General features: G+C 36.8%; 1 protein-coding gene across 1 annotated transcript; it reads left to right on the forward strand.

The window, feature by feature from the left end:
* The first annotated feature begins 530 nt into the window (after positions 1-530).
* Positions 531-9,768, forward strand: LOC148737252 (uncharacterized). Its single transcript, XM_088749081.1, has 4 exons — positions 531-820; positions 4,878-4,964; positions 6,817-7,119; positions 7,750-9,768. The coding sequence occupies exons 1-4, from the start codon at positions 668-670 to the stop codon at positions 7,822-7,824; spliced, it is 618 nt and encodes a 205-aa protein (XP_088605207.1). The 5' UTR covers positions 531-667; the 3' UTR covers positions 7,825-9,768.
* The last annotated feature ends 2,323 nt before the right edge of the window (positions 9,769-12,091 follow it).

A 12,091-nucleotide genomic window follows, 5' to 3' on the forward strand; every position in this document is an offset into this window, starting at 1 on the left:
AGTTTCGGTTTTCTTGGGCATTGCAGTTGATGCATAACAATCATTTGTAGCCATCATTTCTTTCAGTCCTTTTTTGATTGGGCGCTTTGGAATGGGAGGGGGAGTGCACATGGCTAATAATCAAATGGGTGTCTTTTTTCAATCCGTGGCCCCACGTGGCTCCCTAGCGTATTTTTACGAATAAAATCCCCTTAACAAAAGGCGTGTTACGATATTACCATATTCGTCTCTTGTATGAGGATCAAATATCTTATAACTCCCATTGTCAGTACAATAGATACTGGCACTGTTTACATTCTATTGTCAGAATAAATGAAGAGTAATTTTGTGACATGAGTGATTCAAAAGCCCTTTCTGTAGATATGCTGCGCTGATATTCCTCAATTATTGAATCACAATAATATAAGTCCGGTATTTGGGACTTATACAATCTAAGATTTTGGATTCATGCAACATTTTTGAGCATACTTTTGGCATAGTGGTATGTTTTTAGGGACCCAGGGTGACGCTCAAAAGTCAGTGGAGCATGATTTATCTGACCCTACCCCTCTAATGTAACGAGGTCAGCGGTTGGTTCATCAGTCCAAAGCAAAACATAGGAGTTCGTGACTTCTCAGTGCGCTGGCTTCTACCCGTTCGCCCTCGAAGTATTGATCGATCGAAGAAAATGCCTCTCACAGTTAGGATAAAGATTCTTCGTGCTTTGTCTGTGATCCAATGCTGGTTAGCTTTGTGGCTGATAGTGCTTGGAATTGTTGAAGTTGCGCGGGTAAAATGGAGATTCAGTGGACTGGGTATGCCCATTTGGACCGGAGTGTTGGTAAGAACATTGTAAACAAATTTGTAATTAATTTGTTTAGCTCGAAGTACATCGGTGGATTTTCTTCGAGGAAAATGTTGCTAGGTTTCTCCCCTGATAAAATAGTTTGTGTATTATTTAATTTCATAAATAATGGTTATTGAACGGAGTGGAGTGCAATTTGGGCCGAAATCATACGCGTGATTTCAAAATCGAACGAGCGCTCATTTGAAATCACAAGTATGATTTCAGACCAAAACTGCCCGACACGAGGTTTAATTACCAATTTACATCCATTTGGAAATCGCCCAAATACAGGGCTTGGTCAATTCAAATATTTTTATTGATGCAGTATTGAGCCGGTTTTTAAATAAGAAGCAGAACCAGAAATGCTTTCACCTGTTATTTTGCTTGCAAAACAGAAAGTCTTTGACGTCTTGTGTCAAAATCTCAGTCAAGCGTAAAATGATGCCATTTAGAGCACAAAAATGGTGCGATTTGTGAATAAATCGCACCAATTAGCGCCAGTCAAGTTACAGGGACCACCAGTGATTTCAAAATGGATGTAATAAAGCGTAAAATCAAAGCTAATAATAGGTTCTCTTCTCATTATTTTCTAACTATACTGAAAGAATTCGAGATGCGATTGATTCGATTGTAGATATTCTGGTAGGACTACCTAGGGGTAGATGCAAATATAACATTGTGGAAGATATACATTTAGATCACCAAGATGTATCCTGCATGAAATTGTTATGTTTATAACCCAAGTTGTTAACCAAAGAGACCTCTTACTTTGAAGACAGGCGACCTATATTGTTCGTTTGTTTTAGTTAGTAAATTGGACTTTTTATAGGCTAATTTTTCGCTGAATTTTGGTATGATTCGCTTCTTCATGACTGTTATGAACTGGTAGCGCCCCATTCCCTTCCGTGTGGTTTTTATCAGTGTAGTATATGGATAATGGAACGGAATTAGATCCTTTAAGGGGCCGACCATTAATTTTAACTCTTGATGAGGGGGTAGGTGATTTTGAAAAAAAAATTTCCTGCAAGCTCTTGTTGGAAGAAAAAAATTGCATGCAGCCCAAAAGTAACAAAAAAAAATTCTTGCATTGCTGTAAGAAAGAAAAAAATTGTTGCAAAGCTGTTTCATCACTCCAGGGGGCTTTTACAAAATCACAGCAAAACTGCAACCATTGCTCCTTTTGATGATGCTGAAAAATTATTGCTTCATACATGCAATGCATTATTAGCTATCTTCAGCAGTAATTTTCAGCATCTACCATGCTATGAGCATTTCTAAACAGCTTTCTGCTATTTTTGGCTTTTTTTTAAATTAAGAAACTAAACATTTTCACATCTGCCTGTGGTGTATCACTTTATTTGATGTAATATAAAATTATTGTAAAGAATGACTTTCTGAAAACATGGCTATATTGGAACTATTGCTGCAATCAACCACAATGTAAATGTAAATACATTTTGTATACGATTGTACACACATCACCCTTTATTTTGAGGGAAAAAATATCCTGCAGAACACTTAGAATGGAAAAAAAATATCCTGCCCAGCAGATTGCTAGAAAAAATTTTTTTGATGACCAGAAATCACCCACCCCCCTCAAAAGTTAAATGGTCGGCCCCTAATGCAACATGGAATGTAGTTGTCACATGACCTATGCCCTGCTTGGTGTACTGGGTAGCTACCGTATTTATTCGCCTATAAGCCGAGCGATTTTTCCAACAAATTCAACTGAGAACAGGTAAATTCTCGCCAAGGAAGGGGGTTCGGCTTATAGCCGAGTATTTTCGCCAAAAAATATTTACGGGTGTTTAACAAGATTCGAAATTCAATGTTTATTCGACTGCAAGCCGAGCGATTATCAACAAACACAAATTTCCGAGATCACCAAAGGTAGGTACATGTAAATCATTGTTGGTTCTGCTCGACGGAAGCTCGATTCGCATAGGAGTTTCATACATATATTTGAACAGCCTAGAGAGCGAATGGCCATACCGCTGCCGAAGTGCGATCACGAACCGATGGAACTGGATGATCTTTTCTTCCAGATCTTGTGGGAGTCGCTGGGCCAGGGTTGTCCTAGTGCGAAGGCTGATGGAATGGCGCTTTTTCCATCTCTGGTAGCAACCCAGTGAGGCTCTGAAGTCTGGATCACTGCTCAACTCCTTCGCTTTTAGCCGTAGAATTAATCCGCTTACAGCAATTCCTGTAAAAGATAACAGAGATCAATTGTTTGACTTGTTTTGACGACATGAAAAACTGGCCAATCAGAAGCGGTCATTCCCACGGTTTGTGTAGACATTGCAACACGATCTGACAGATATCAGTTGATCGAAGCTTTTCATTGTTTTAAAGAAGCGAAAGACTTACCTTGACTCCCCTGCTCTGAAAACCAGTCCAGCAGTGTTTGATCCAATTCAGGATACTTTGGCGAAAAACAGCCCATCGTCTTTCGCTTTGCTGACATTTTAAGCTCACCATAAAACAGGTTCGCTTGATCTTTTCGCCAGCGACGCACCATCGATTCACTGATTCCGTAATCTCTAGCGATGTCGGAGTTGTTCTCGACGGCCTCTGCTTCAGCAACGACTTTTAGTTTGAACGCTAAGTTGTATGAAGAACGACGAACTTTCGGCATGATGATCGATTACGATAACTTTGAAAGAGAGCGATTGCTTGAGACAGGATTCTGAACTCAGGTGAATGTTTTGTTATGTCACGCATGGTTCTATTTATTTACACATTAAATTCAACTTATCTGTGATTTGTTGTTACTTTCAATTAATCGACCAATAACAACTGAGTAAATAACTTACTTTTTGGTTACATGTTTCCCGAGAGGGAAGCTCCTTTTGTTTTCGGTTTATGTTAATTCATCTCAGTTAACGACACGCGTGGAGTACTGTGCAATTATTAGGTCTCGGCTTATAGCCGAATGTTTTGTGTTTATCTTTTATTTCAATGCAACAGCTGCTGACATGAAGAAGTTTAGGGTCTCGGCTTATAGCCGAGATCGGCTTATGGGCGAATAAATACGGTATCTCCTCCAGCACACTTTGACAGTCCCTGAGGGAAGCAAAATTATACTGCTAATTCAAAATTCATGAATTCTGTAGAAGGATGGGTTTGATTCATTTATTTGTGAACCAGTATGAGACATGCTAATAAGCTCTTGAAATATTTTACATCATTATCTACACAGATTTGAAGTTTTCTTTTAATCGACATGAGGTGGGAATTTTTCTAACATCTGTGCTTGAAACTGTACAGATCAGCATCTCCCCCTTCTCCATTTTGTTACCCATATTTCCTTGTAAAGAGCAAGGTATTTAAGACTGATTGGTAGTCACTGTTGAAATATCTCCAGTTTTTAACAAAAGATGTTCCTCGGCAGGCGTCAACTCATTGACCTCTAAGAGTGACTAACATCTAATTTCTCCTTACAATATCACACCTGAATCAAACATGAAGGTCATATCAATAAAGGAAATTATTATCACCAACTCAAGACTCAAGAGGCTCTTGATTGTTAAAAAAATTCTCCTTTTCAGTGCCTTGGAAAATGTATAGAGAACAGTATGGAGAATATGCATGCTGATGTTAGGGTGTAAAGGGTTAAACCTTTCACTCCCAGAAGTGATTAATCTGTAACTTCTCCCTATAATATCCATACATGATCCAGCAAACAGGTAATGAGAATACTCAAAGTTATCAGGTAAAATTAGTTACCTTGATTGAACACCAAATTCTCATAAGCAATTTACAAGGAAATGTGTAGCAGCTAGAGGGGGGAATTCATAATCAGATCTTGGGAGTTGATTGGGTTAAAAGATGAAAATATTTTAGTTTTCTGCGGATTTTCTGCTGTTTGAACAGGCAAACAATATCATGATAATAAGTTCTTTAAGGATGAGTTCTGTTGTAATTATCTTCTTCAATTGTAAACAGTTTACTTTAAAAGTATACTTTAGAAGCTTACGAATAACTATATAATAATTAAAACTACAAAATTTGTGAATTTTATGGCTGATTTTTTTCTTTTTTTAATCTGTAGGTTGCTTTTACTGGTTCATTTGGTGTTTTTATTACTTTGAAAAAAGTGCAGAAGTCACCAGGAAATGTAACTATTCCTCAATACTTAGTAAGTGTAAACTTGCATTTTAGTTTCTATTAATTTTGAACCTGATGTATGCATCATAATGTGCTTACCAAGAGTATAGAATTCATCAATGTTTACTAAAGAGTAAACAGGTCTTCAAGGTTCACTTGGTGCCATGTGTTTGCCAGTGAACTCTTTCACTCCCATCAGTGACCAAGAAAGAGTTTCTCCTTACATTGCTAATACAATATAAAGAACACAAGTGATGAATTAAAAAAAAATTATCAGTGCGATGGTATGATTTCACACAAGCGACCTCAACTTTCATCAGATCACATAATTCATGAAAATCGCAAAATTTATCAAAGCTTGCAGAAGTTTCACAAGTTATATGATAAATGAACTCTTAATCTTAAAAAAAAATCTCTTATTTGTTATTTCAACAGGATTTACATTCAAAACAAATTTTCCATCAACATGTTGTTTTAAGATTATTTACTCACTCTTGATCCACATACATTAGGCATAACTAAATGATCGGGTAACCTGACCCAGAACTTATGGCATACACAGTAAAAATGGTTTAAGTTGCAAAATATCTGCACAAGTTCAGGAAGAAGATGTAGAAACTGGCTTTCATGTCTTTAAAAGGGTGTAAAAAGGTGTTTTTTTTTTATCTTTAAAACCTAATATTTAAAACAAGCTTAGAATAGCTCAAAAAAAATGCACAATTTGCATAAAAAATCACATAATCACCAATTTTTATCACACAATTTTCTGAAAAAATCACACAACTTACCTTTTTTATTGCATGCTATCAGAAGTCCTGTCTAGAGGAACATCATAAGAATCACATCACAGACAGTAGGGAGAATAACTACTGAGGTCTTAGAAGTGAAAGGGTTATAATAAGAGGTTACCTCAATATTTTTTTATCTTTTATCAAGTGTAAACTTAGCTGATCCTTTTATTCTTATTATATGCCATTTATTGTGACAAAGAAGGGCTAACGCTCAAAACGTCAGCTTTTATAATCGTAACCGTGGCCAATTTACCATTTCAACTTTGTTCATATATTCAAATTATTTCGTTACCCCCACCGACGCAGCCCCAAACAGTTTCTTTAGAAACTATCAGCCTTTATTCATTCGGGTTATAATAAGTGGTTACCTCAATATTTTTCATCTTTCATTAAGTGTAAACTTAGTTGATCATTTTGTTCTGATGTATGCCATTTGTTGTGGTTGCCAATTGATCAAGTTCCTCAACATTAAGTATTGTCAGTAGTGTTCATTTTGTTCTTTGTGTATGCCATTTTCATTGGTTGAATCTTTAGTACAGTGTAATCTTGGGTTCTCATTTTGAACTTGATATTTGCTTTACCATGATAAACTTCCGCAACAGTTAGTCATTGTTTCACAGTTATAACTTGTTTTAAATGGTCGTTTAATTTGATGTTTGTATCTGCTATCTAAATGGTTAGCCAGAGATTCTTTAACTTCAGTTGTGGGCTTACAGTAGTTGTTCATTGCTGCAATGTTTAAAGCTAGCTTATTAGATGACCAAGGGTTTGTGTAAAGTCTGATTTCTCATCTAAAAAGCCATAAAAATGATATTCAATATAATTACGTTAGTCTAGAACTTGACAAAATGACAAAATATTGAACAAAAAGAGTGAAAAAAAAATCCTAAAAGGTTTTTGGCTAAAGGATTATAGAAACTAGGATTAAAATTAAACCTTGGGTTAGTGTTAATAGACTTTCTAATAACTGGGCTAAGATGTATGCTTAATTTATTGTGGTTGCCATGGAATTCCTCAACATCTAGTGGGTGGAAAACTCACACTGCTCAAAAGTTTAAGCTTAAATTGCAAACTCCCTTTTTATTATTTTAGGTCATGACATTGATGGGTTTCTCCCTGACGTGTGGTATACTCTCAAGCATGATTATGTTTAGTTACGGGCAAGAATTGGCTGCGGCAGGCCATAGGTCATTTCCTTATTACTCCCTCAGCAACTATGATAACAAGGATGCCGTTGTAGTTAAAGCGCCTCTTGTTGTTGATTCGCGTTTTGAAGAGGAGCATGCCTTGGTGGGCTCCATCTTTGCATTTACTTTTCTGGAACTGATTGCAGCATTATGGTCTGCTGCCCTTTGCTTTGTCAATGATCACAAGCCAACTGACAACAATGCGGATGTAAGTTGCACACTTGATAATTTATTGATAAAGGTATTGATACATAGATCAAATAAAGAAATGATCAAAACAGGTGCATGATCTGAAATTTTAACCATTGCAGAAGAGAAATACTAAGAACAGCCTGAAAAAAAAAAAAAAACTCAGGCTTTGGGAGCTGCTACAAACTGAGCTAGTTGTGCGAAGCTAATTTTGTGAATGGATCTGATAGAATTTGTTTCATTTAAATTGTCATCAGATAGGTATCAATACATATGATAGGCATTAATCTCATCAGTCAATGCAGGATGGTTAGTAGTAATATTTTCAAACATAACTCACACTCATGAAATTAAGAGCTATGGAAGTATACATGATTTCAAAGTGATTATAAGACATCAATCATTCATTAAAAACATGCAGCTCATCAATCAGCAGGTGATTTTTTAAGGCTGTTTTTATCATTTATAATGTAATAATTCTGTATTAGAAATCTACTACTACTACTATATAATAATAATTATGATAATAAGAATAATAGTGATGATGATGATGATGATAGCGTCTTATTATAATCATGTATATTGAGAAGCTATCCAAGTTTTTCTGTCAGTAATACTAATAAATATTTTGTCCTCCATTCACCTTTAGTTTAAAGTTGATCCCTTGATGGACAGTGTTGGACAAAGCCAACAAGCTGGTGGTGCATCCATGCTAAATGTGTAGCTATCGATTAATAGATTCCGTGTTGCCGTGTCTTTTCAGTAACAGATCTTAGATAGCATCAAAATGTGGTTGGAACAATCGTTGGGGCCAGCTAAGCTTAAATAAATACGATAACTCGTATGCGTCTAGATTCTTTGTAACCTAATAACAACTACAGTGATTTACATTCATCTCTCTAACGATTCGAAGTTATTGGACTTATTGCTTCTTTAAAAAAGATACGAACGTACATGGCGTGGGAAACTGTGCCCTCGATCCACGTCAGCGGCACTTATCACCTCATGTGAACTTATCGAATCGTACAACAAACGTTTGGTACACGCGGTGCATCCTAGTGTATCACTAAATTAAATGTTCTTACCACATTTGACGTCATCCGTGATCCATGGCAACGAGATCTATTTGTTTTATACACGTATGGTGAAATAGCAAAATATTCTTAATGGTGACGTCCTCTATGCAGCTGCCCTCCAATAGATCACTTGTAAGATGCAATCAAAATGCACATATGATTTAGCTTTTATAATTATAGCTATGATAATTATAGTAGTATTGTGACTCACGGGCTTTACAGCGATTAGTGTCTCTCATCATATGCTGAAATCAATTGTGACATGTAGGTCACAAAAAATCGTTCTGCAATGCATCGTGATGTTTCCAAAATAACTATTGTTGCCATTATTAGTAGACTTATTGCATAGCATCATCTAAATTCTAAATTCCATCCAGATTCTTTGCCACCCTTGCTTGGTGTGGTGCTAGGCAGAAACTAGTTTTTATTTCTAACAACGCGTTGTCCAGCTTCCGGCCGTTTTGAGATCGTAGATGTTGTGACTTCTTATCAGTACATGTGCAGGGGGTCACCGCACCCTAAGGGTGCAGCAACCAATCTTACAAGTAAGTTCCCCACTGTCTGATAAGACCCCTAGTATTTTACCTCGAGTAAAAAGGAAAAAAAATTAATATAATTATTTAGGAATAAACCTTCTGCCCATCCTTATCCATAAACAAATAACGTTAAAGTAGTAGTTGTGTTGTTTTCTCGAGCTAGTTGTTTTTTTTTTTTTTTTTTTTTCACAAAATATATTTGTTTGAAAATTTTTGTTCTTGTTTGTGCTTAATTTCGTAGGTTTTCTATTGATCAAGTGCTTACTTTGTTAAATACTGACCACAGCTGGCCAGAAGTTAAATAGAAAAAGATTTACTTACATTTTGATCTTCTAAAATGTTTCAAGAAGCAAAGCGAGAAGCTGGAGACTCGGCAAGTTTTAATCATACATTTTTCAGAATTTTCGACACAGCTGGGCAGTTTACTGGCCGTGAATTTCATCAGTCTCCTACGCGGTTCTCGTACATCCAAGAAATTTAAACGTGTTTCGCTGCCAGGCAGTAGATTTAGCAATTTCTTTTAGTTTAATTTGAGGAATATTGCTTGGTCGTTTTTGCCTTTTTTCAGTTACGGTTTTTATTAAACACGAAGGCGCGCTATATAAGGAAGTCTTCCCTAGGAAGACCTAGGCTCATTTGTCACTCACCGTTGACGTGTGCGGGTCAAATTTAAATGCTGGTAGACGAACAAAAGGAGCTAATGAGATATCTATTGTTTACCTCCACCAGCATGGTGGCATGAGGTAACGTGCGAACCACCTAATTCGATCTCAAATTTACCGCCACAAATAAAGACAGTTTCCACTGGAGAAAGGAAATACAAATCTCAAAAATTCTTGTATTGGGAGGAAGACATAAAACAATTTTGAGGAATGCGCCCGCTGTTCATTGCTTTGGAGTAGCTGTAGCTCAAGCTGATTTAACTCTAAGAGTTCTGCATCACACGACGGTTGATTGACAAATGGTCCAGTGGGACCTAAGGCTCCTTTTATAGCGCGCCTTCGTGTTTAAATTAGTCTGACACGATTGTAATAGAACCCGCTTTTTCGTGCTCAAGTGTTGTCCTCTATGTTGTAGTAGAATGAGTACATGCTTTGAACTGTGCCGTATATCAAGTTCTGGGTACACTTTTGAGATTTGGAGAGCACTCAAAAGGATAAAGTTGCTTTCAGTTGCGCCTCAGGCAACTTTAACGCTTCTCTCTTACTCTCCAAACTTCCCGCGTGCATTCATATCTCGACATGCGCACGCTAAGCATGAATCAAATGCTAATTCCACAATTCGACAGGAATTTCACAAAGCTTCCACTACACCCGTCCTGCAGAATAAATGTTTGCGAAAATTTTTTTTTTTTTGTTTTAATTTTCTTCCTTTTTTATTATTGGAAGTGTGGGAAAAGTTGAGAAGAACCACACGATGAAACACGGGTAAGTGTTTCTGATTTAGGCCATTGATTCGCAATGCGTAAAATTCCCTCTGTTTATTGCCGAAGTCTAATGCTTAGATTGGGTAATCATTCAGCATACCGCATACCTCAACTAGGTGAAAATGACGGTTTCGACTTCTTTATGCATAGGGAGTGAGACGACACAAAACATGTAATCTATTGTGTACACGAAGGAGTCAGTTATTGAAACTGCGGAGTTGTTTTGACTCCCATCAGAAAACATAGTGCAAGGCTTACTTTTAACACACGAGGCTCTCACTGAAAACTAGCAATCGACTCACATAAGATGGCTATTGTTAAGACAATAGCAATAATTGAATTAATATGAGGACGAAAAACCTTTTTGAGTAGCTCCAGATTTCTCTATTCTATTTCTTCCTAGTTTTTGTTCTATTTTTATCGTTGTCTTGGTAAAATTGTTTCTGTCATAGAACGAGAGACAAGTTACCAAATATTTAAAAAAAAAAAAAAAAATTGCTTTTGAACTTTATAAACCTTGACATAGAGAAACTCCTGGAGGGTAATTTCTTATTTTTTTTTTTTTAGGTGCAGCTGTTATTACAAGGAACCAATAAGAACTCAGAGATTAAACAATTACACTGCTTAAAGCGCGGGAAAACGCGAAAGAGCCAGTCGTGTTCGGTTTACGTTTTGATTCTGATTGGTCGAGAAGGGGATGCAAATTTTTCTAAACCAATCAAATGGCAAAATAAACCAAAACTCAGGTAATTCTATTATATTCTTGACACGCACTGAAAAGTGCTATCAAAATTTTGCTTAATAAGAACCAACCATTGCAAGAGATAGGTGACTGAAATTCGTTGAAAGTCCTATAACAAAATAAATTATCGTGGGAGGAAGACTGAAAACCTTTCCTGAGGAGAAACGGAAGATGAAGTCTCACTACTGTCTATTGCTCTCCTCTTCTATCGTTCTGTTACAGTTTCTTTATAGAGGCTGGCTTAACACCTTCACAGTTGCAAACTACGGTGACTTCATTTTACATTCCTATATTTTAGTTAAACAAACATCTCATTGATTTTTAAGGGACGCTTCTTCTTACTTTTCTTTGTTGTTTGTTGAGTGTCAAGTTTCGGCGGCAGAAGCGTTGGTCCACTGGTCATTGCGTTCGACTTCAGATTGTAAGGTCCAACCCTAACGCAATGTTAAAATGTTCCTTGCGATATAAAAAAATATTAATAAACTCAAAGAATAGCTTCCTTTGACTACTAAAGTTAAAAACTTAAGGATATTCGTATCTGAGGAAATAAAGGAGCTCTCTTCAACATCCTGAAAAAGCCCCTTTGGAGAACGTTCCTCAACACATGATCACTCGCATGGTGTAAATCTACAGCAAGAAAAATTCTAAGGTACGGTGGACTTGGAACTCAAAGAAAACAACATCAGCCTAACCTAAACCGGCACGGTTTGGCGGGTTTGGTTGCCGCACTGAAAGCGCAAGTTGTTAAGAGAGTGTCTCTGTAAAAGCGGTCCGGTCGATTTTGCTTGAGACACAGATTTCCCTCATTTCTTTTGTGTTATAAGACATTCATGTGCCTATAATAAAACCACAATCCGTATGATCGTATCTCCTTAGTTTTCAAAGTTTTACGGGAATGAAATTTCACTCGAGCGAAGGCCTGTCGTGACACTTTTCAAGACTTTAATTTGAGACAACGTGGAGGACATTTTAAAAAAAAACTACGGAACTCAGCAAAAAACAAATACCACAGCCATGTATATTAATTCTATCTTATCCATCGAGGCGACTTTCGTGAACATCACATTTCAATCAAAGAAACAGGAAGACTTGAATGACACCTTATCGGTTCGCTTAAGTCACACGCGAAAACCAATAAAATTTAAGGTAAATTTTTGAAAAAGTGAGGCGTTCCTAACTGATCCAACTATCATAGCTAGCAAGAACGCGCC

Source organism: Stylophora pistillata, chromosome 2 (genome assembly GCF_964205215.1).
Source record: "Stylophora pistillata chromosome 2, jaStyPist1.2, whole genome shotgun sequence".
Lineage (NCBI taxonomy): Eukaryota > Metazoa > Cnidaria > Anthozoa > Scleractinia > Pocilloporidae > Stylophora > Stylophora pistillata.

Excerpts from the sequence above, each read along its gene's own strand:
- LOC148737252 (XM_088749081.1), top strand. The coding sequence starts at position 668 with ATGCCTCTCACAGTTAGGATAAAGATTCTTCGTGCTTTGTCTGTGATC. Across the intron at positions 821-4,877 it reads CCATTTGGACCGGAGTGTTG|GTTGCTTTTACTGGTTCATT; the intron begins GTAAGAACATTG and ends TTTAATCTGTAG. Across the intron at positions 4,965-6,816 it reads TAACTATTCCTCAATACTTA|GTCATGACATTGATGGGTTT; the intron begins GTAAGTGTAAAC and ends TTATTATTTTAG.